The 25,578-nt window shown below is 36.9% G+C and overlaps 1 protein-coding gene across 1 annotated transcript; it reads left to right on the forward strand.

The window, feature by feature from the left end:
- The first annotated feature begins 3,569 nt into the window (after positions 1 to 3,569).
- LOC122658062 (CDPK-related protein kinase-like) lies at positions 3,570 to 24,870 on the forward strand. The gene is made up of 11 exons (XM_043852934.1): positions 3,570 to 4,388; positions 5,663 to 5,793; positions 8,459 to 8,500; positions 8,644 to 8,752; positions 12,090 to 12,168; positions 12,267 to 12,563; positions 12,662 to 12,774; positions 13,654 to 13,761; positions 13,842 to 13,904; positions 14,026 to 14,193; positions 24,409 to 24,870. The coding sequence occupies exons 1-11, from the start codon at positions 3,789 to 3,791 to the stop codon at positions 24,547 to 24,549; spliced, it is 1,851 nt and encodes a 616-aa protein (XP_043708869.1). The 5' UTR covers positions 3,570 to 3,788; the 3' UTR covers positions 24,550 to 24,870.
- Positions 24,871 to 25,578: the final 708 nt, after the last annotated feature.

Consider the following 25,578-nt stretch of genomic DNA (forward strand, 5'->3'; position numbering starts at 1 on the left):
TTTTTTGCAGTGGTTATCTCCTTCACAAACTGAACCATACTCATATTGTGCTCAGCTCTAAATCATCCCCTGCGCACCATGTCAAACTTCCAATCCGCTAATTTGTGTAATGTGGCATTCAAAATAATCGTCAAAGTCCCAAATAAATTATATAATATAAGTTCTTTTTATTTTTCTTAAAGTCATTTTTTCTTTTATACAATTATTGGATTAATATTTTATGTCTAAGATTTTCATTTCATTTTAAATTTAAAATGAAGTTAAGAAAAAATAAAGTAAATAATGATGAGTGCTAAAAATAGAATCTATATATTGAATCTTTTAGCCATGTGGATTGAGGCAGTGAAAGCAAGCTACCAAGTACCATCATACACGAGTTCAATTCCTATCGTTCAGCAATCTCATCTTCTCATATGCTCTCTTTTTTCTTTTGGAAAGACGAACAAAGATATTTTATTTTTCTTCGTATTTAGTACTACGATGAACAATCAAACTATCATTATATTTATTCATTTTTCTACTTCTTCTTCCCAGCGTAGGATAACCCCATGTGAAAAATCATTTTTATAAAAAAAAAAATAAAAACTTTTGTAATCATGAATGTATTACTAGATATGGTAATCATACATTTCAAGTACAATGACTACAATTTCCTAAAATCAAAGATTTTGGTTGCAAAATGTAATAAAATTAAGGGATAACTAGATTTGGAATGTTGTTTGTTTCACTAGTATTTTAGGTCATAATTTCAAAAGTTTTCATTTTAGTTTTAGTTTGATTTCCCTCTATAATAACTATAGAGGAATAACACTTATGAGTCATATTATGAATTATGAGAAAAATTAACTATATTTGGATAACCAATTTGGTTTTATACTAGAAGATCAACCATACAAGCTATTTAATTACTTCGAAGACTAATAGAAAGATTTAGAGAATAAAAGAAGGATCTCTAAATGGTCTTCATTAATTTAGAAAAAGCGTATGATGAGTTGATATGGTAAGTGTTAGAGATGAAAAATGTTTTGAGTAAATACATCAACATAGTTATATTATTGTGCAATGACTTGTGTGAGAATTGTGCGGAAAAAGGTAGTGAATTTCAAATTATAATTAGACTGCATCAAGGATCAAAATTTTAAACCTATGTTTGTTTTCTTTAATCATGGGGAGTTGACTAGAGACATTCAAATATCAGATCTCTCATGTTTTATGTTTTTTTTTTTTTTTTTATTGACGATATTGTTTTGGTGGATGAAACAAAAAATAAATAAATGTCTAGTTGGAATCAAAAGGTTTTAAGATAAGCATAATAAAAACAAAGTATTTGACGAGTAACTTTTATAACAATAGAATTCAAATTAAAGTCGGTAAATGAGCTTTGATGATAGGGATTTACCGTAAATAACCCATTTTTGGTACCTAAATAAAGGAGAGAGGGAGAGCGTGAGAGAGAGAGAGATTGATGTTGTACAAACCAGAATAAGGGTGGATGAAGTGGAGAATAATTATCACCTCCAATTTGCTGGCATCTCCAATTCCTCTAATAGGGGGAAGTGGACCCCACCTTGGGCAGTGTTTTCGGGTATGGGGTAGGGTGATCATTTTCGCCCTATATGAGGAATTGGAGGAACTGGAGGGGGCAGTAAATTGGAGGGGATAACAATTCGTGAAGTGGAGGGTGCACATGTATGATCGACATATTTCATTAAAACTCAAAAGAAAATTTTATAGGACAATTATATGACTAACAATGATGTACCAATCTTCATCAAAAAAATGATAAACCAATCTGAATGTTGGACAATGAGGAAACAACATGTAAACAAAACTTAGTGTACCTATAATGCTGATGTTGAGTTGGATAAGTGATAATATTAGAAATGATAAAATAAGAAATGAGCAAATTAGAGCTAATTTGAGAGTAGTTCTAATACATAAATTGTGAGAAAGTCAACTAGAGAGATGTTTTGATTTAAATTAAAGAAGCTACAAGAGCTAGATATATGACTAAAATGACTCTAGGAGAAAGTGTGATGAAGACATGCATAGCTTAGGCTTATTTTAAACTAATATGAACTTTGAGTAGAATTGATTGGAAAAAAAATCCATGTAATTGATCCCATTAGTCAAGTAAGGCAAGTATTTTTTTTATCAGTATCAATTATATTACAAGAAAATAGAAAAATAGGTATAAAGCCCCAGGGTGGTCCCAAATTAGCCTTCTAGAGAGGGGAAGGTTAGGGGACAAAGGCAATTACAAGCAAACCAAAAGGCTAATTTGATTTGTTGAGTTGAATTAAATTGAATTTGATTCCCTTTATCTTTCCTTTATTTCCCTTGCAACCAAATGACCCCAGGCAGGGCATGTTGCATGCATTATTTTAGTACGTAACAGGCTTTTTTCTTTTTGGTTTGATACATATATGTAAGGCATATATTTATATTTTATTTTTCAATCAAAATATGTAATATAGTAATAGGGAGAAAGTTCTCTGTCCGGAAGTGTGGCCCATGTCAGCACTCCCACGAGTCTATCTGTCTCCTCCCCATATGAAAAGGCACATCTGCTCCCTTGTTTTGAGAGAGCGATAGACACATGGAAGTGCTAGCGTAGACCACACTCCCAAGCAGAGAACTACTTCCCATAGTAATATTATATGCGAGAATTTTCTCTAAATAATTATTGGGAGAAAGTTCTCTGTCTGGGAGAGTGGCCTAAGCCAGCAGTCCCATAAGTCTATCTCTCTCCTCCCCATATGAAAAGACACTTCTGACCCCTTGTATTGAGGAGGAGAGAGATAGACTCATGGGAGTGCTGGCGTAAACCACACTCCCAGATAGAAAACTACTTCCCAGTTCCCATAACTATTATAGAAGAATGCACCAATAAAATGTTTCATGCAACAAAGAAAGGTAACCAGATCATTTCATATGATGAAGAGAGATGGACAAAACTACACTACGTTCCTTGTTAGTTCTTCTTTCCCATTTTTTAACATTTTTGGATCTTTCCTTTCCGGAATTTTTGAATGAAGAAGGGAAAAAAAAAAATTCCTTGGTAGCTTGACTGATGGGCGAACACCAAGGATCCACCTTCCATGCAAATTAATTAATCAATTAATCATTATTATATTACTAACTCCGAATCTATTATGTTTGTCATTTGTAACATATAACATATGCTTTGTTCACAGCAGACAACAAAAGTATTTAATTCTAGCCCAACTGCACATTATTTACGCACGGCTGGGATTAAGACTTACGTTGGGTCCCAAGGAATTGAACGATAAAGATCGTTGGTAGCACCTACGCGCGCGTGGGCTTAGAGTCCCGAAAATCCCGTGTCCTTCGTTACCAGGATTTATTGCACATGCATGTTAATTAAATTCCTTCGCGTCATTAAGTACTAATTACATGTTTAAAATTTAAATAACGAATTTATTTTAAAGAGAAAACGGAAAAGTGGGTTAGATGGGTTCCACGTGGCGAAAAGTTGTACAATTTGGATAATCTGGCCGTTGATGTGGAACCACAGTATCAGCAAAGCGAAAATTCTGTCGTTTCCTCTCTGTTTCTTGTAGTTTTCTTGTTACCATTAAAACTCTCTTCTTCTTCCCTTTCTCCTTGTTTTTTTGTACTAGGGTTCTGAAGCAGAGGAAAACGGGAAGAGAGAGAGAGATCGAAAGAGAGAGGGAGGAAAATGGAGATGAGGGAGTTGTATGGAAGGGAGTGATGTGGCGGTAGAATGTGGTGAATTTGGTCTTGCACTGCGCTTTCAGTGATCAATGGGTCTCTGCAGTTCTAAACCCTCCCCCAAACCCAATCCTTATGCCAGGAGAGAGGAAGAGCCAGTCCATGGAGACACCCCCAAAACTCCTCCTCCGAGTGACACCGTTAATGGAGGAACTGAGAATCAGCAGCAACAACAACAACCACCACCCCAGCAGCAGCAGCATCAACAGCCACAGCAGAAAGAGGATGTGGAGGCCGGAAAGAAGTCTCCTTTCTTCCCCTTTTACAGTCCAAGCCCCGCTCATTACATTTTCTCGAAAAAATCTCCTGCAACTCCTAGCTCAAATTCTACACCGAGGAGGATCTTTAAGCGTCCCTTCCCTCCTCCGTCACCTGCCAAGCACATACGGATGTTGTTGGCTCGGCGTCATGGATCGGTGAAACCAAACGAGGCCTCCATACCTGAGGGGAATGAGTCGGAGGCCGTTGCCGGACTTGATAAGACATTTGGATTCTCCAAGCACTTTGCCAGTAAGTATGAGCTCGGGGATGAGGTCGGGCGAGGGCATTTTGGTTATACTTGCGCCGCTAAGTTCAAGAAAGGCGAGCTCAAGGGCCAACAGATTGCCGTTAAAGTAATCCCCAAGGCCAAGGTACGTTATATCTCTTTCTGAATCAGTTGGTGATAGATCAGGATATTGATTTGGTTTAATTGAGGTTAATCCTGAGACTAGATTTAATGACTTCAATTTATTCCTACGTAATCTTACGAGCTCCATGAGCTTTTGAATCTGATGTATGCTTCTATTATGAAAGAAAACTACTCTTTTAAGTGGCAAAAACCAATTACTTTCTCCTGTAAATGTAACATTCTGGTCTTCATTCAGTCTCGCTTGAAGCGTTAAAAATTGAATTAATTATTGCTCCATGGTTCTCTTGCCAGGTGATGGAGTCTCTGATAATTTCCAATGGATCTACTTAGTTTAGACTTTCAGGGAACTCGTGGTTCACTGAGAGAACTTAGAATTAATGAGATTCCCTTGATGAATGTCATTTGGCAAAACTGGCATAACAGTTGATTAGAGCTGAGACAGTGTAAAGCTTATTTGTGTTCATGGAATTCTGCATATGCTTCAAGGTTTTCAATTCTGATTAATTCTTTGAATTTTGAGATTTCGTTCTGGTTTTAAGGGTAAAATCTTTTATAGAATAAAGATACACATTAATTTCTATATACAAAATGGGAAACAGCAAAGTGGTGGAGAAGAAATAGGAGAGTAAGTATTAGGGGAGATCTATCAGAGATGGACAACGGAAGGAAAACTACTGAGATTATTTTAATTGAATTGTTTTGTACCAAGTTTTAAAACCTCTGCATGCACTCTTTTGATTACTTTCTTTAAGAATATACACAATTACACATTGGCTTATTGGGTCTCAAGTGAGCGCAACATATTGAGATTCCAAAATTGTGAAACTAGTGAAGAATGCTTTTAATGGAGGTATAGAACATGAATCACTGGTTTGGACCTCGGGAATGAGAGGTTTTGATTTGTGGCATCGAGGGCCTTGACTAATTTATGACTCTATAGTGGGGCAGCTTGGTCCAGTCAACAATTGAAACAGTAATCCGATTCAAGCTGAAAATACCTGAGTCAAAATAAACAAAGTAAAACCCAACTACTGGAAGGGAGTAATGATTTGTAGAGAACTGAATACAAATTTTTTAAGATGTTACTCGTTATGTCTGTTGGTGATGACGTCTATTATTTTGATGATTGATATGATTGACCTGAAACCAGTCAGGCAACAATAAACATAGCTGCTTGCTTTATATGGATGTATGATGTATGCTCAGCATTGCATGTTATTGGATTCTGTTCCATGTCTCTTATTTGATTATGTCGATATAATCTTCTGTCGGCAGATGACTACAGCCATTGCTATTGAGGATGTGAGACGGGAGGTGAAAATCTTGAGAGCTTTGACCGGACATGGCAATCTAGTGCAGTTTTATGATGCATGTGAAGATCATGACAATGTCTATATAGTAATGGAGTAAGCTTGGAACTTTCTGGTTCTATTCCAAATTAATCTCATAAGCATGAATTGCGTGTTTTGGGTGGTTATTCTGAAACATAAATTTTAGAATCTCTGGAGCTGAAATTAGAATTTGAATTACTAATAAATTATAGATTTCATTCTGATAAATTTGGGAGCTCAACATCTACCATATGCTCTTGATGATTTTTTTTTCCCAAGTTTTTAAAATTATGAAGAAAGAGAACTGATTCTGTTCCAGCATGAAAAGAATTCATGGCCAATGGTATCATCTGGCCCACGATCGAACCAATTTTATTTTAACTGCATCATCCATAACTTGGGATCTGGAACAATACTTTTTCTATTGGTGGAGATAACATAAGTCAAGCCTCAGATGGAGTGGCTGAACTACTCCACCAATGCTTTTGCACTACCAGACCCAAGCCTGCATAAAGGAGTCCTGCTTCGGGTTAGCAGCCAGTATCAAAACCTTTAAACAAACTTCCTTTTTTTTTTGACTACCTTTAAATGAACCATTTGAATATCAATCTTACAATTAATTCATATCTCAGTAAATATAGAAACATGTGTTCCCTCATAATATCAGAAGCCCACCCACCCACCATTTAATTGTTTTTAGATAGAAGAAACGATTAAGCCTTATACAGTTACAGAAAAATAGATTAAAGTGAACTTGGTCTGGTTTGAAATTTTATATTTGACCTATACAGGCTGATGTGGATTTATCACCGAAATGGGCTTGTTTTATTAGGAAAAAGTCTAGGGTTGTGTTCTATACATGTTGGGCCTCTGGTCCATTGGGTTTTAATATAATAGGTCACTTTCATGGGCCTAAAACATTGGTAGTAAGATTGCATACGGGATTTCCTTTATTAGGACTTAGTTCATTATTAAGTTGTTTTGAGTTAGTGGAATCCACATCAGCATAGGCTATGTTTAGCTGAGTTCAGTTATGGATTTCCAATCCAACTCTAAAGTTATTTTATTGTCACTTAAAGTCATAGGCATGTTAGGACAAAGTTTGACTATGTTTTGAGTTAGTTTCCTTCATTATTTTAGTTTCCTAGTCAAATTAGGTTAAGGAAGGGGGGGCGGGGGGGGGGGGGAGCATCATTCACGAAAATTGATTAATGAAAAGCTTTCCATGCTCTTCTCTTCATGCTGTGAAGAAATCTCGTGTTTGATCAAGAAACCCCTTATGTGATATCAAAGTAGATTGGTGTTTAATCCAATTGCTCATATTTTTTTGCTGCTATTCTTATATTGGTTTTATTCAATCTACTATCTATCTGCTAAATTTCTGCTATTAACAAGTAAGTTTCTGCAAATTGCTGTTCTACACTTCTACCTAGAATTTACATGTTTTTTGAGATTAAGCAATCCAGCCATTAGATTCCTTCAAGATTTTGACAATATGTTCAGGAACCCTAGTGCTGAATTAGATATGAGTTTGACCAAATTCTGACCATCTGATCTTGAGATATTTCTGTTTTTCCCATTCTGCCCCTACCCTCCATTGTAGCTACTGTTTTAACCTTTCTTCATACTTGTCACGGTGGTTAGGCGACCCAAGGTGGTGGAGAGGGCCAAAGTTTAAGGCGACACCAACTAGGCGAACAAGGCGTCCAAGGCGCCCAAGTCGACCAAGGCGCCTGGGCACCAAGGCGCCGCCTTGACAACTATGCCTTTCTTGTTAAATCGATTATGAGATTTAAGCTACTGCTTATGTCATTTTCTGTTGAATCGATTGACCACTACAAACCCTAATTTCTGAATTCTGACTTCCTTGGTAAATTACTGTTTTACCCCTACTTCAGTTATTGTTTGTTTTCTCATCGATATACTGATTCTTCAAATCTATTTTAATCACTAGTTCATAACAGATTTCAGTGTGAATCGATTACCCTGATTTCTGTTCTTGTTTGCTGATTTATTACCTAAATACCCTTCTCCTAGATCAACTAGGATTGTCCCATATAGCCTGAATTGTCCTTTAATTTAAAGATCTTGTCCATTGGCTACTGTTTTGGGTCTTTCGAATACAGTGCTACATTACAGGCCTGTCCTGTTATATTTGTGTTCCTCAAAATATACATTGCTGTTAAATCTTTTATTTAGATTGTATAAAGTATGAAAAGCACACACAAAAACACAGTAGATGGTGGGAAAAAATGAAGAAATTGTAAAATGCCAACAGTGTGCTATAATGTGTAAACGTTCTGATATATTTTCTCATTGTTTACTGCAATTTTTTATTGTTTTATATGATTTTAATAAAAATATTGGGGGTGACTGGTCAGGGAAGCGGACAACAATCAATTATCATGTACTTCTTTATTGAAACATTTTGCTTCAAAGAGATGTGTTATCTTATTATCATGGCTCTAGACCTACATTTGTCTGTAAAGTGAACCTAAGTGCTGCAAGATAATGAAAATTCAATACCTTTCTAGTCATTATTGGAGCTGATAAAGAACTGGCTGTTCTTCAAGATTCCAATTACAAGTTGGACCCCCTCCCCCCGGCTCTTAATGGGCGTGAAAACTACATGGTTTATTTGCTATATACTTGGCAAATACAGAATTTCTATTAGCTGGAGTTTCTTATTGCTTGCTTGCACCATTTATTAACTTTGTAGACTTCTTTATGCATATTTCAGGTTATGTGAAGGAGGCGAGTTATTAGACAGGATACTTTCAAGGTATTACTTGTACTTTAAGACCTGTATGAAGTTCACAATATTGTTCTTCCACTTTGGCTTTAAAATGTGAATGTGGAGAATGAAAACCAATTTTGTTAGTTAGTAGTTTGTGGCTTCTGAGTAGTATTTTGCTACTTTTATAGGGGTGGAAAGTACTCTGAAGATGATGCAAGGGCTGTTATGGTTCAGATATTGAATGTTGTTGCATTCTGCCATCTCCAGGGTGTGGTCCATCGGGATCTTAAACCAGAGGTAAAAGACATCCTATGCTTGGTGTTCCCAATAGTCTGGCAAACTATAAGATAATTGAGATTTCTTTTTTGGATCTGCATGCATCAAAAAAAGGGAGCAAGGGGGAGGAGGTCAGTTCCTTGAGTTTCATCTGGAAGATTTGCTGAGGCAAAAACTGCTAGGATGATTATTTGGATGATCCTGACCTTTCCAGTTATTTACTTTAATGCACACATCATATTTTCCTGGCTTTCCAGACTCTAGAATACATAGCTGGTTTGAATTGTATATTTCTTTGTAGTTTGCCCCAAGAGTGAAATAATCGAATGGGATAATCAATCTTTGTAAGACGTACTGTTTTCTTTCTTTTGCCTTGGCCCCTAGATGTAGGTGGAGCTCATGGATTTTGCTTCATAAATATTCTTCTATTCTTTATGAAATCACCGGGGGGGGGGGGGGACAAACCTTGGTGCAGAACAGTTAGGTTTCTGAGCAATTTCAAACAAGTTTTTTTTTTTAATGAATATGATTAAAGGAGGAATTAAAGAAAAATTTTCCCGGTTAGGCATGCTAATTCCAATTGAGGGTTCTAGTAACAAGATCAACGATTGTAGGTTTGTAGCTAGGATTGGTTAGGATTGATAGAGCAAGGGATATAGAACTGGTAGCTGACAGGAGAGTTAAAATATTTCACAATCCAACGGTAAGATCTAAACCAAAATTTGGTTGAGTGTAAGCGACTGATAGATCTATCAATGGATTTAAATTCTTGAAAATCAGAATTCAAGAGATAGATGATTCCCTGGCTGCTTAAGATTTAAACTGGAAGCAAGAATTAAGAAAACAATTCAGATGCTCCGATCTAAGAAGCAGTTCAGATAGAATTCAGATAGAATTTTGAATCTCAGATTTGATTCCAGAATGATATTCAGCAGGAAACAAACAGAAATATTGAAGTTGATTGAAGAACAGGAGAAGAGGAGAGAAAGTATGAGAAAATCTAGCGGAGAAGCATCATAACAAGAAGAATTAGGTCAGGAAATAACGGGGAGGGATCACCTGATCGCAAAAAAGATAGGAACTAGAAGAAGAAGAAAGAAGAGGCTTCACTTACATTTGCAAAGCTCAACAGCTCAAAAACTCTTGAAATAAATTCAGTTCTGTTTCTGTTATTCAAATTATGTCTAAGTAAATAGGCTCAAAACAGAACTTTATACTTGTTAATGAGTATCCTAATCTAATTCAAACACTTAACTACTAATCTTGTGTAATTACTTCAACCTCATGTTATTGGCTTATAAATTAGGCCCGTTTCAATGAAACCCTAGAAAATAAAAGGCTCAACCTTTTAATATAACTACTTAAAGCTCAACTTCAGCCCATTGGACTGCCATCTGCCCCTTGTGGGCCTTCTGGATTTACTTTTGGGCCTCCATATGGGATCATAGTCTAATGCAACTGTACAAATGTAAGAGTACAACTCAGCTCAGCTCCACTCTGCTCAGCTTTATCCCAACAGAGCCATGCAAGAGTACAACAGGTTCAATAGAGAATTAGGGTTGAGGACTAGGCGGATAAGAAAGTAGGAATTTATGATAAAAATAAAGACTAAGAAAGTAAAAAATATTTCCATTTTATTAAGAATCAGGTTTGTTGAGTAAAGACATATGAGAAAATATGGCTGGTTGAAATGGGGTTGTTGCGAATAATCCTACATCGGAAAACTCTGGGGGACCTTGGGTGACTTTATGTACCAGTTGGTCTCTCCACCTAATACCCTGAGCTTTTGGGTTGAATGCTCTGACATGATTTTAGAGCATCAGGCCCACTACTTCAATAATACATCTTTGCATGGTCACCAAAAGAAGGGCTACACATGCCACGTGTGTTGTACCTATGAGAGGGGCAACACGTGGGGAGTGTTGGGAATAATCCCACATTAGAAATCTCTTAGACCTTGGATGACTTCATATACCAGTTGGGTCTCTCCACATAGTAGCTTTAGCTTTTGGGTTGGATACTTTAACAGGGTTTTGAGAGGTTAGTTAGGAGTTAGGTTCTTATCATTTGTCTACTTAGAAGAATAATAATAGAAATAAAAATAAAGGAAAAGTGGGAGGCAGGGAGAAGTTGACCATAGAAAGCTTGCAGCAAAAGGTTGCAACCTAGCAAATGTATGCTACATTTTTCTGCGACGAGGAAACTGCAGGCCACCTCTGCAGTCATGTGAAGTGGTGGATAAAGTTTGGACATATTTCTGGAGTCTGTTTGTTCTTATGACTTGGCCTGGAGATGTGGATAAATTATTAATTCAGTGGCCAAAGAGGTACTCTGAATATAAAGGCTGTGCGTTTGCACCATAGTATCTTATAAAGTAGTCTGGGGTTTATGGAAGGTGAGAAGTATAAGGAGTGTTCAAAGTTGATCCTAGAGGTTTCCAAGACTTTACACTGATGTTGTCAAGTCTTTGAAATTTTAGCTTGTATAGAATTTGTTGAGGTAGGCAGGAATGGTTTTAGTTCCAGCTTGGATTCATTGCTGTATGAATGGCATCTTTTGAGTCTTTTTGTTTTCTCGATAGCTTAGTCTGTCATGTTTAGATCTTAGGGGTTTTGGGGGAGAGGTTTATAGATACATTATCAATTCTTTTATCTTCTTTTTTTTTTTTCAATGAAATGGTACTATTTGTTGTGCTGATTTTTTTAAAAAAAAATGTCAATGACCACCACCTTTGGTAATTCAGCAGTATTTCATATTTTAGTTTCTTGAATCTAGGATTTTATGTTGTATTTCGTCATATTACCAGAGAACCATGAACGACCACATAAAATTCTTTGTTCTTTTAAATAGATTACGCATAAGATTCATTATTGGAAATAAAAAAGGGAAGGAAAATCTGATGAGAGGATTGATTAGGGAATGCTGGTTCTTGAAATTAGTGAAGCATTTGGTAACTCGAGATGCTGGACTCATTAACCAGCTTGGCTGATTAACTGCAGAGGTTTTTATTTGTGCACTTATAACCAAGTTGGTTGCTCAAAAAAACATTTATTGTTTATCAGAAGGGGTTATTCTTTTTCTTTCCCCATTTTATCAGTAAATTGATTACATAATATATTCAATAAATATGCCACAATTGTTTGAGAGGAGAGGCCTGTCCAATATGTAGGCATGTGCTATGTAAAATGGCAGTCTTCCTAAGATTGTTTTACCATTTGGTCATCAGTACCCTCTGGTCAACCTCGCTCTTCCTGTTTATATACTGCTTCGTGCCTCCACTACTAAATAAGATTGCATCTTTGTCTGTTTTATTTTCATGTATTCTTACCTGTGAGATCTACCATTTTTTCTGGGTCAGAATTTCCTCTTCACTTCTAAGGATGAAAACTCACAGTTGAAGGCTATAGACTTTGGCTTATCAGATTTTGTCAAACCAGGTTGGTCCTGACTCATGATTTGACCTATCTGTTGGTCTTTTAGGCGCTCCTGCCTTAACTGTTCATGAACAGTTTCCAATGATTCAACTGGTATGCAGATGAAAGGCTTAATGACATTGTAGGAAGTGCATACTATGTTGCACCTGAGGTTCTTCATAGATCTTACAGTACAGAGGCTGATGTATGGAGCATCGGTGTGATAGCTTATATTCTTCTATGTGGTAGTCGTCCCTTTTGGGCGAGAACTGAATCTGGCATCTTTCGAGCAGTCCTGAAAGCTGATCCAAGTTTTGATGAACCACCTTGGCCTACTTTATCTTCCGAAGCTAAGGACTTTGTCAAGCGTCTATTGAACAAAGACCCACGCAAAAGAATGACTGCTGCTCAAGCTCTATGTAAGTGCCCTCATCCCCTGTCAAGAGAGAGAGTTGTCCGGTGTATCTTCTTAATTTACGATCCTTAATTCTTTCTTTTTCTCCTTTTCTCTTTTCAGGCCATCCTTGGATTAGAAATTATAATGATGTAAAAGTACCACTTGACATTCTAGTTTTCAAACTTATGAAAGTGTATATGCGTTCATCATCTCTGCGGAAGGCAGCTTTGAGGGTATGGATTTGTTGATATCAATAAAGAATATGCTTTTGTATTTGCTTCCATTCTCCATTGCCTATATGTCCATGAGTGTGAGGTCTGGGTTACTTTCTTCATTGTTGTAGTTAATATTATGTTTTTTATTTCCTTTTGTTTAATATAGTGAATGACAACATGATGGATATGCGTAGTGAAATTTCTTGTAGTTTCTGTGATTCACTTATGCCTAGTGGTTATTTTCTGAATGCAACATGCTTGCCTCATCTTCTTAGCTTAAAAATCTCGAGTAGTATTGTAGTAAAAATTTTCTACCTAAAGGCTACTTGATTCACCTTGACACATGGTGAAATTTGTATCAAACATGTTATCAGTTAGACATGTTATCTTGCAGGAAGAGGACTTCAGTAATAGTTTGAATCAAGTTCAACCCTGTAGCTTAATCTGTAGACTTTCTGCATTGCAATCATGATGTTGCAGGTAGAATCAGAAATATATAGATCATATATAGTGCAGTATCTCTTAATTGGTTGACACTTGACTGACTATGATACCTGGACCTTCATTTTAACTAAATGGTCCAATTTAGGATGCCACTCAACTCTGGACATCTTTACATAACCAAATCTATAACCTTAACTGTAATTTTTGCATAATACAGCAAATAGAAGTTATAACTCGTATACATACAATGCACCAATTGTCACATAGCATTTGGAGTTCTTAATCATATGTTGCCAGTGGGCAAGTGTATTCTTTTAATGATTATTGAGTATTAATATGAATGCTTCTAGATTTTTAAATGTAGGTTGGAACTAGAAAACCCTTACTTGCGTAAATATTTGATTTCCAACAGTTCTTTTACTCATTTCTTTACTCACTCGCTTTTTGTGGCAGGCTCTGTCTAAGACATTAACTGTGGATGAGCTCTTTTATCTGAAAGAGCAGTTTGTGCTATTGGAGCCAAGTAAAAATGACAGCATAAACTTAGAAAATATTAAAGTGGTTAGTTTCTTTTACATAACGTTTAGATTTCTTCTCTGGTACTTCTGAAAGATGTTTTGAACTTTTTTTTCTCTTGGCAGGCCTTGATGAAAACTGCAACAGATGCAATGAAGGAGTCTCGGGTCCATGAATTCCTTCCATCCGTAGGTTTTCCACCTTGACCATTAATGGCAGATGAACTTTTCCCTTTAAAAAGACTTTGGTGTTATAGATAAATGGTTTTAGAATTCTCATGGTTTTGACATTTGCTCCCTTCTTCTGCAGCTAGTTGCACTTCAGTACAGGAGGATGGATTTCGAAGAATTCTGTGCTGCAGCTTTAAGTGTATATCAGCTTGAGGCACTTGACCTATGGGAGCAACATGCTCGTTGTGCCTATGATCTCTTTGAAAAGGATGGGAACAGGGCAATTGTCATTGATGAACTTGCTTCGGTATGTTATTAACTGTTGCTCGTAAGTGCTGAAGAACTTTATGTTGTATGTTATCCTGGAAGTTTTTCCCACCTTTACCCTCTGAAGAAGTTGTTTAGGTAACACAGACTGGTTGGGTGCTGAGAAATCTGGGATCTTATATTCCCAGGTGAGACATTCAGTCAATGGATCTCTATGATTGGCTTAGTCAAACAACTAATCACACATACACAACAGCAACAACAACAACTCGGCCTTATCCCAATTAAATGGGATCGGCTACATGGATCCTTACCCTCCAATCTGCTCTGTTCAAGTTCATACTTGATACAAGGCCTAAGCTATTCATGTCTTTCCTCACTTCTGTTAGAGTCATTTTGGATCTGCCTCTGGCTCTTTTAGCTCCTTCAATATGAATCAAATCACTCCTCTATACTAAAGCATCCAAAGACCTCCATTGAACATGGTCATGCTACCTCTAATGACTTTCTCGTAGCTTATCGTGTATCGGAGCTACTCCCAAATCAGCTCTAATATGATCATTCCTTAATCCTTACTTTATCTTTCCTAGTTTTGCCACACATCCATCTCAACATCCTCATCTCAGCTGCCCTGAGTTTATCTATATGATGCTTCTTAATTACCCAACACTCTGCACCATACATCGTAGCTGGTCTTATAGATGTCCTATAAAATTTTCCTTTTAAGTTTTGAAGGAATACGTCGATCACAGAACACTCGGGACGCAACTCTCTACTTCATCCATCCTATTTTAGTTCTCTATGAAATATCATCCTCTATATGACCTTTATTTATAATTGATCCCAGGTACCTAAAATAGTCACTTTTTAAAATCTCCATGTCATCAATTTTGACTACCTCATTATTCGTCATAGTGTAACTAAAGTTACAAACCATATACTCTGTCTTCGTTTTACTTATCTTAAAACCTTTTGATTCCAAGGTTTATCTCTATAGCTCCAATTTGACGTTAATCCTTACTTTTGTTTCATCCACCAAAACAGTATCATCAGTAAAAAGCATACACCAAGGAACCTCATCTTGAATGTCTCTGGTTAAATCATCCATGATAAGCGCAAACAAATAAGGGTAACTAATTATCCGTCATAGTGTAACTAAAGTTACAAACCATATATTTCGTCTTCGTTCTACTTATCTTAAAACATTTTGATTCCAAGGTTGATCTCCATAGCTCCAATTTGGCGTTAATCCCTACTTTTGTTTCATCAACTATAGTATCATCAGCAAAAAGCATACACCAAGGAACCTCATCTTAAATGTCTCTGGTTAAATCATCCATGATAAGCGCAAACAAATAAGGGTTTAAATTTGATCCTTGATGTAACCCAACTGAAATTGGGAATTCACTACCTCGATCCCCCATAGTTCTTACACTAGTCACCACACCATTATACATATCTTTAATTAAAAAAAAAGACGTACCAAAGCATGATGCTTCTGCCAATGTGAGGTCTTGGGAGGGTCGTAATGTACGCAGCCTTACCCTCCCCCCCCCTCCACACTTCGTAGAGAGGCTGTTTCCCGACGAACCTGCGACCTAATAGAGCAACCTTACTGTTGCGTTGAGGTCCACCCTCTTTAATTATGTCCACTTATTTACTTGAAACACTTCTCTTCTCTAGTACTTGCAGGCTATCATAAGCTTATTCTAGGTGAATAAAGACCATATGGAGATCCTTTTTGCAATTCTTTGTGAAATCACTTAATGGGTCTAGGACGATGGTTGGAATAAAAATTTTAAAATTATTGACCTTAGGGCTTATGTGATTCCTTTAAGAACTTGTGAATGGTGGAAGTATCGGTGGAACTAGGGAATTTTTCATCTTGTGTGTGTAAATTCACCTAGAAGTGGGGTGAATAGGTGAAGCTAGTGGAAATAGTGTGGAAATAAAACAATTGATAAAACAAAGCAAATAAATTGCGAAAGTAACACAATCGTTTTATAGTGGTTCGGCCAATTATGCTTACGTCCACTCCTCTCACCTTAGAGAGAATTCCACTAAAAAGAATCTTGAGAATGAGCAAGAGAACTCGTACAACTCTTGATTAGGAGCAAGAGGACTCACACCACCAACTACTCTTGATTGACGAGCAAGAGGACTCAACACATTTAACTACTCTTGATTTCGAGCAAGAGGACTCACAACATATAATAAAGAGAACTTTACTAAGTAAGGATTACCTCAACCTTAGTGAATGTGTAGCTAACTTCCACTTTGAAGCTTCAATGCTAAGTGAATATAATAGCTAAAGAGAAAAATGAACTTGAATGCTTTGATGAATGAATGCTTCAACACTTTGAATGTTCAAGTTTGAATGCCTTTGCGATGCTTTTGATCAGTCTTAATTGATTGTAATTAGTCCAAATGAGCTTACCTATTTATAGGCAAAGGTGCTCAAAGCATCTAAGGTTCATTGCCATTTTAGGATATAATTCAGTCCTAATCCGGTATGCCATTTTCCAATTCGGTATGCCGGATCATGGAATCTATCCGTTGTCAAACGGCTAATTCCCAACAGACATATTGCAATTCGGTATGCTGGATCTGATTCGGTATGCCGGATTCTCAATTCGGTATGCCGGATCAGATGTAGCACATTCCGGTTGCTCTCTGTGAAAAACCCTGAGATTGCAAACAAACAAGTCAATATGGATTCGGCATGCCGGATTAGGATTCGATATGCCGGATCAGCTGATTTTGCTGAAAATGGCTAAGTCCATGTTTGGACAAGTGTGGGGCCAGTAGCTTAGGTTAGGTCCATGTAAAAACACCTCCTAGGGTCACTCTTCATGTATACATGCGTGAGTGTGTGCATTACAAATGGACTTAAACTTTAATTACATCTTAATACAAAAAACATTGAACACATGCTTATAAAAACTCTTGTATTTGAGATGTTTGATCATGGTCTTTGAACATAGTCCTTCTCTCAGTCTTTTTTTTCACACCATACTTTGATACTTTGTCTAGGTTCAATAATGTTGTGAAAGCTCCCCCTTACTTGATGCTTATTTCTTGTAAAGTCTCTATACAGTAAAACACAAGTTAGTTCAACTAACTTATTTGTTATCATCAAAACCATGTAAGGTGATGTGTGGATTTTACCCCAACAATCTCTCTCTTTTTGATGATGACAAATAACTTAGTACCAAATATTATAGTATCAAGATAGTATCAAGACACACAATTTGTATTAATGAAAGACTTGCATTTAATAAAAGACTTGCATTGACTTAATTTAAATGAAAAGGTTTACATAGCATTAACAAAACATAGTCAAACATAAATCCACATTCAAATTCAAAACCCAATTTCTCTCCCCCTTTGGCATTATCAAAAAGAGACAATGGAGGAAATAAAATTCATTTTTCAAGCAAAATGTACTTTCAATACATAAACAACCAAACTTTAATCAAAGGGATTGCATAACCCTAGGTCTCTTCTCAGAGAGCAGAACCTCTCTTCACTCAAGGGTTTGGTGAAGATATCTACAAGCTGCTTCTCGGTCTCAATATAATCAAGACGAATTTCACCTCTTAGAGCAGTATCACGTAAGAAGTGATGACGGATATCAATATATTTAGCTCGAGAGTGTAAAATCGGATTTTTACTGAGATTAATAGCACTGGTGTTATCACATTGGATTGAGGAAGTGTCAAACTTAACTCCATAGTCTTGGAGAGTTTGCCTCATTCATAACACTTGTGCACAACATCGTCCAGCGGCGATGTATTCAGCTTCGGTGGTAGATAGAGCGACTAAATTTTGCTTCTTACTAAACCACGAAACTAAGCATGATCCAAGAAAGTGACAAGTACCACTTGTACTCTTCCGATCAACATGACACCCGGCAAAGTTGGCGTTAGAGAAGCTAATAAGGTTAAAGTCATTGTCCATAGGGTACCATAAGCCAATGCTTGGAGTTCCTTTTAAGTATTTAAAGATTTTCTTTGCAGTACTCAAATGAGATTGCATAAGTTGGGCTTGAAACCTAGCACAAGCACAGGCATTAAACATAATGTCCGGTCTACTAGCCGTTAGGTAGAGTAAGCTACCTATCATGCCTCTATACTTAGTTGGGTCAACTGGGATTCCATCTTCATCCTTGGATAGAGTTACAGATGTGCTCATTAGAGTACTGGATGACTTCTGTCCATTGATGTTTAACTTCTTTAACAGTTCTTTAAGATACTTGGTTTGACTACTGAAAATCCCATTAGTTGTTTGTTTTATTTGAAGTCCTAAAAAGAAATTCAATTCACCCTTAAGACTCATTTCGAATTCACTACTCATACTCTTGCTAAAATCAAGACATAGAGATTCATTGGTAGAGCAAAAAATGATGTCATCTACATAAATTTGAACTAGGATTAGATCTTTATTTCTATGTTTCACAAAAAGAGTAGTATCTATCTTACCCATAGTAAAACCATCATCTATCAGGAACTTACTCAGCCTGTCGTACCATGCTCTTGGAGCTTGTTTCAAGCCATAGAGAGCTTTCTTAAATTTGTAGACATAGTCAGGATGCTTTGGGTCTTCGAATCCAGGTGGTTGAATGACGTGTACTTCTTCATTGATGAAGCCATTTAAAAAGGCGCTCTTCACGTCCATTTGATGTAACCTGAAATTCTTATGACAAGCAAACGCAAGCAACATTCTAATAGACTCTAGTCTTGCTATAGGTGCATATGTCTCATCAAAGTCAATACCTTCCTGTTGGTTATAGCCTTGGGCAACCAGTCTAGTCTTGTTTCTAATAATATTACCATCTTCATCAAGTTTATTTCTAAATACCCATCTAGTTCCAATAATTTTGGTGTTAGATGGTTTTGGCACTAAGTCCCAAACTTGATTTCTTTCAAATTGATTGAGCTCTTCTTGCATAGCAATTATCCAATTATTATCCAAAAGTGCTTCTTTGATATTCTTGGGTTCGATGGTAGAAATGAAGGGCACATTGGAACAAACATTTTGGATTTTACTCCTAGTTTGTATACCTTTATCAAGATTTCCAATGACAAGGTCAAGAGGGTGGTCTTTAATAGTTCTAATTTCTTTGGGAAGTTGATGTACTTGATCATTAGGTTCATCTAGAGTGACTTTTTCAACTTTCTTCCTAATTTCAAGTACTTCATCATCATCATCTTCTTCTAGGTCTTTATATTTTTCTTTTGCCATAGATTCATCAAATTTAACATTCATAGATTCTTCCGCAACTAGTGTTCTTTATTAAAGACTCTATAAACTCTACTATTTGTGGAGTAGCCTAGAAAAATACCATCATCGGCCTTTTCCTCAAACTTTCCTAAGTTGTCCTTAGTGCTAAGAATAAAACAAGCATAACCAAACACTTTAAAGTAATCAACTTTAGGAAGCTTATTATGGAAAAGTTCATAGGGGGTCTTTAACAAAATAGGTCTTATCAAAACCCGGTTTAACACATAACATGCTGTGTGAACAACTTCGGCCCAAAAATACTTAGGCAAGGAGTACTCATTGAGCATTGTCCTAGCCGTTTCTTGGATAGTTTTATTCTTCCTTTCAACCACACCATTAGATTGTGGTGTTCTAGGAGCCGAAAAATTATGAGTTATACCTTGTTTTCAACAAAACTTCCCAAATTCGTCTATATTGTCAAATTCACCGCCATGATCACTTTTGATAGAGGTAATCATGTAACCCTTCTGATTTTGTATTCTCTTGCAAAGAGACACAAATTCTTCAAAAGCATCATTTTTATGCTTGAGAAAGCAGGTCTTGTATACTTCTTACCTCATAGGCTTGTGGTTTGGATAGGTCCAAACAAATCAAGGTGAAGTAGTTGCAAAGGTCTTGATGTAGCAACAGAATTTATAGCCTTATGAGATATCTTTGTAAGTTTACTTTTTTGACATGCTCCATATGTGTGTTGCTTATCAAAGTTCAACTTAGGTAGGTTTCTCACCAAATTTTTCGAGGAAAGGGATCTAATAGTTTGAGAATTAATGTGTCCCAACTTCCTATGCCATAAAATAACATCATCAGATTTAGAAATAAGGCATGCATCAACAGAATTTACACTAAATATGCAAGTGTACACATTATTCTTCTTACATCCCTCAAGAATCACATTATCTGTTGAATCCTTGATCTCACATTTAGAGGCATTAAAATTTACATAATATCCAAAGTTGCATAGTTGACTTACACTAAGTAAATTGTACTTAAGGTTATCAACTAGACTGACGTTAAAAATCACTGTACCTCCAAACTTGATTGATCCATTTTCGATGATTTTACCTTTGCTGTTGTCTCCAAAGGATACCTATCCTCCTTTTTGCTTCTTGAGCTCGGAGAACAACTTTGGGTTGTAAGTCATATGTTTTGAGCAGCCACTGTCAATGTACCATTCCATGTTGCTCTACAAAACAAGAGATACTCAATAAAATTTTGGTCCCCATTGAGAATTGGGTCCATAATTGTTAGTATCATACATTCCTCTTGGTTTCCAAACCATTTGGTTACCATTTCCCTTTTGGTTCTCATACCAATTTGTGTATGATTGAGGTTTCCAAAGTCTTTGGCTTTGAGGTGCTTTATAGGGTCCTTGGTTCTTAGGTGGTCTTTGTACTTTTGGTGGGGTTCTAGTTGAGCTCTGCCTATTAGGATAACTTCTCCTATTTTGACCATTATAGGGTTTTTTAGGATGAAAGAAAGATTGGTCCATGTGACGACATTCCCAAATGGTATGTCCTTTCTTATTGCAATTATTACAAACAACCACTTGAGGAATATTTGAGGTCTTCCTATTTTGATTGGTGTTCTTGGATTGAGAACTTTTCTTTCTAATGTAGCATTCCTCAATAGAGTGTCCTCTCTTTTTGCAATAGTTGCAATACTTATTCTTCTTTACCTTCTTACTTGCTATTTTACTTGAACTTGCTTCTTTGGTTTGATTTGAACTCTTGTTCACATCATAGCCTACCCCTTCTTTGTTGAAAGGTGTTTTGGAGGCATTTTCAAGTAGAATATCAAGTGTTTTCTTACAATTTGTGAATGACTCTAGGGCTTTACACAATTTCTCCTTTTCTTCTTCTAAGTTGTTCACTTGAGAAGTTAGGAATGTGTTTTGGTCTTTAAGAGTGTTGATCTCATTCAAGAGATTCTTTTTGGTGGTTGCTAGTTCCAAACTATTTTGATAGAGATCTTCAAAAGCCTCTTCTAGCTCCAAAAAATCTTTATCTTTATGAGATGGAGAAGTGGGGGTTACTTCATTTTGAGATTCTTCGTCTTCAGTAGTCATGAGTGCGAGATTGGTTTGTTCTTCTTCATCTTGAGATACTTCGTCATCTTCTTCTTCATCACTTGAATCAAGAGTGTGTTCGACTTTGTAGGCCTTTTTGTATTTCGTCATTTTGGGACAATCTCCCCTAAAATGTCCTGTTTTCCTACACTCATAACAAATAATATCTTTGGAAGAGGAGTCAGTGGCATCTTTTGAAAGACTTTTACCTTTCTGATATTTTGAGAACCTTCTTTTGTTGAATGAGGTCTTGCCTATATTCTTTAGGAACCTTGAGAACTTTTTGGTAAGATATGCAATTTCGTCCTCCGAAAGCTCTTCTTCATCGTCACTTATTTCATAAGATTTGAAAGCCACAACTTTCTTTTTTGGTTCCTTAGGCTCATCTTCCTTGGTGTCAAGTTTAAGCTCCATTTCATGAGTTTGTAGAGATCCCAAAAGCTCATCTAGGCTTAGCTTGTCTATGTCTTTGGACTCTTTGATTGCCGTAGTCTTGGGTCTCCATTCTTTTGAAAGAGATCTCAATATCTTTCGGACATTTTCTCCGTTAGAATAAACTTTCCCTAAACCCTTCAGCTTGTTCACAATATTAGTAAAACGAGTAAACATTGCATAGATATCTTCATCATTTTTCATTTTAAACAATTCATACTCGTTTACAAGCATATCGATTTTAGATTGTTTGACCTCAGATGTACCTTCATAGGTAACAACTAACTTGTCAAACATCTTCTTTGCGGAGTCACACATGCAAGTTCTATTGTACTCCTTTTCTCCTAGAGCACATTGAATATAGCTTATAGCTACAAAGTTGAGTTGCATCTTTCTTTTTTCAGCAGGGGTCCATTCTTCTTTGGACTTATCTATGGTATTTGGTCTATTTTCGATGACTTCCCATGCATCGATATTGTTGGCACAAACGAAGTTCTTGAAGCGATTCTTCCAATAGGAAAATCCTTCACTTTCAAATAAGGGTAGTCGGGTAATATTGTATCCTTCAACCTTACGATTGACAGAGGATCCTATGGTCTTTACTCTTAGTTGGATTGAGAACAATCACGGTCTTGAGCTCCCGCTCTGATACCAAATGTAAATTCACCTAGAGGGGGGGTGAATAGGTGCAGCTAGTGGAAATAGTGCGGAAATAAAACAATTGATAAAACAAAGCAAATAAATTGCGAAAGTAACACAATCGTTTTATAGTGGTTCGGCCAATTATGCCTACCTCCACTCCTCTCACCTTAGAGAGAATTCCACTAAAAAGAATCTTGAGAATGAGCAAGAGAACTCGTACAACTCTTGATTAGGAGCATGAGGACTCACACCACCAACTACTCTTGATTGACGAGCAAGAGGACTCAACACATTTAACTACTCTTGATTTCGAGCAAGAGGACTCACAACATATAATAAAGAGAACTCTACTAAGTAAGGATTACCTCAACCTTAGTGAATGTGTAGCTAACTTCCACTTTGAAGCTTCAATGCTAAGTGAATATAATTAGCTAAAGAGAAAAATGAACTTGAATGCTTTGATGAATGAATGCTTCAACACTTTGAATGTTCCCCGAATGCCTTTGCGATGCTTTTGATTAGTCTTAATTGATTGTAATTAGTCCAAATGAGCTTATCTATCTATAGGCAAAGGTGCTCGAAGCATCTAAGGTTCATTGCCATTTTAGGATATAATTCAGTCCTAATCCGGTATGCCGTTTTCCAATTCGGTATGCCGGATCATGGAATCTATCCGTTGTCAAACGGCTAATTCCCAACAGACATATTGCAATTCGGTATGCTGGATCTGATTCGGTATGCCGGATTCTCAATTCGGTATGCTGGATTCTCAATTCGGTATGCCGGATCAGATGTAGCACATTCCGGTTGCTCTCTGTGAAAAACCCTGAGATTGCAAACAAATAGGTCAATATGGATTCGGCATGCCGGATTAGGATTCGGTATGCCGGATCAGCTGATTTTGCTGAAAATGACTAAGTCCATGTTTGGACAAGTGTGGGGCCATTAGCTTAGGTTAGGTCCATGTAAAAACACCTCCTAGGGTCACTCTACATGTATACATGCGTGAGTGTGTGCATTACAAATGGACTTACACTTTAACTACATCTTAATACAAAAAACATTGAACACATGCTTATAAAAACTCTTGTATTTGAGATGCTTGATCATGGTCTTTGAACATAGTCCTTCTCTCAGTCTTTTTCTTCACACCATATTTTGATACTTTGTCTAGGTTCAATAATGTGGTGAAAGCTCCCCCTTACTTGATGCTTATTTCTTGTAAGGTCTCTATACAGTAAAACACAAGTTAGTTCAACTAACTTATTTGTTATCATCAAAACCATATAAGATGATGTGTGGATTTTACCCCAACAGTGTGTGTGTGTGTTTTAATAAAATTCATGAGCACTTAAGAAACATTGTGAAGACCTTAGGAATGGATACTGATATGTATTTGATACAACAGAGAGATGACTATGAATACCCTCAAGTTATTATGTAATTGCTCATAATTATCCAAATAAAAGGTTGTGACAGGCAAAAAAACAAACCAGGTAAACTACTTAATAATAATATATAGTACTAGCATTCTAGCCCTTTCCTGCAGTGAAGATTGATCACTCTTTGATAAGCAATTGATTGAAAAGGCATTCAAGAGTTGCATTTTCTCCTGTTTCAAAACAAATTGGATGCTGTATTGTATAAGTATTGGATTTTATGCTTTTTATAAAATTTAGGTGTTATTATTATTATAACTTTATGTAGGACGACCATTAGGTAACCTAGCCATGTTTTCTAATTTTCTTGCTTGTTAATTTGAATTTGTTCTGTTGTTGTACCATGCATGCAAGAACCTGGACTAAACTTTTTATTTCAAAAATATTGTTTCAGGAACTTGGTCTTGGTCCTTCTGTTCCGGTCCATGCCGTTCTCCATGATTGGATAAGGCACACCGATGGGAAGTTGAGCTTCCTCGGGTTTGTCAAATTGTTGCATGGGGTGTCAAGTAGAACCCTTGCAAAGGCTCAATAAGTTTCAAACAAGAAATATATATGCCTATGCATGTGGATACTCCAGGAGGTACAGTCCTGCCATAATATTTGGCTGATGAAGTTAAAAGAGACGGCGATTTACCTTGCCAGCATCAAACCACCAACCTACTTGCCCCGAATTGCAGGTGTTGTATGGCAGCTTGCATATATCAGGGAGGGGGTGGGGCTGTCCATACAAGAGACAGAAGTCTATAATTGGTGTAAAGGTGTGTAGTTTGTAAGGTGATTGTGGCAGAATATTTGTAACTTGTAAGTGATCTCAGTAGCACCAGGCACAAGAGATCTTCGATCGGTTCGTCCTCGCATAACCTTGGTGTTATTGTACTGTCTCTGTGTCATTACTTGCTCCCTAATCGACCAATCTGCCTGGAATTGCTAAATTGCTTTTCAGAGTGGAAATGAAAAATCTCTTTCTTTCTTTGATTCTGTGGACCGTCATCTTTCCTTCTCTTTCCCTTTTTTCCTCCTGTCATTTGAAGAATCAGATCTTTTGTATCTTGGTAAACTTCTTAAGTCGGCCAAGATTCTAGAAAGAATACCCAACTGTGTAGGAGTTCATTATCCCAATAAAACTCAGTATTAAAATCCTCTGCAGTACCGGTGGGGCGGCGGTGCACATCCGGTGGTCATTTCAGGGGAGGAGAGGACAGGATAAAGATAGACAAAGGGGGGCGTTAGCATGCAGAAATCTTTTTGCCTAGAAGCTAGGGAGAGGGAATTGTTAGACACAAAAGTGCACAGAATTGTGCAAAAATACTGCCTTACCTCCAGTGAAAACAAAAAATGACATTTATGTTCATGCCTCTGTATGCATTCTCATTGACCCTTACACTGATACACTGGTACAAGAGCTACAGGCCCAGACAGCAATCTCTTGCCTATTTTTTAAACCGAAAAGATGGACCGAAACCATACCGACTACTATTTGACACCCTTTGCACTTCCATGCTTTTGGATTAGAACTTCATTGTAAGGGAAAAAGAAAGTTGCCTGGTCGTGTGGAGCCTGC

The sequence above is a fragment of the Telopea speciosissima genome, chromosome 4 (assembly GCF_018873765.1).
Source record: "Telopea speciosissima isolate NSW1024214 ecotype Mountain lineage chromosome 4, Tspe_v1, whole genome shotgun sequence".
NCBI classification, from domain to species: Eukaryota; Viridiplantae; Streptophyta; class Magnoliopsida; order Proteales; family Proteaceae; genus Telopea; species Telopea speciosissima.

What these genes read in the sequence shown, in the direction of transcription:
- LOC122658062 (XM_043852934.1), top strand. Translation starts at nt 3,789, where the DNA reads ATGGGTCTCTGCAGTTCTAAACCCTCCCCCAAACCCAATCCTTATGCC. An exon ending in TTAGACAGGATACTTTCAAG is followed by an intron (nt 8,501 to 8,643) that starts GTATTACTTGTA and finishes CTACTTTTATAG; the next exon opens with GGGTGGAAAGTACTCTGAAG. An exon ending in TCCATGAATTCCTTCCATCC is followed by an intron (nt 13,905 to 14,025) that starts GTAGGTTTTCCA and finishes CTTCTTCTGCAG; the next exon opens with CTAGTTGCACTTCAGTACAG.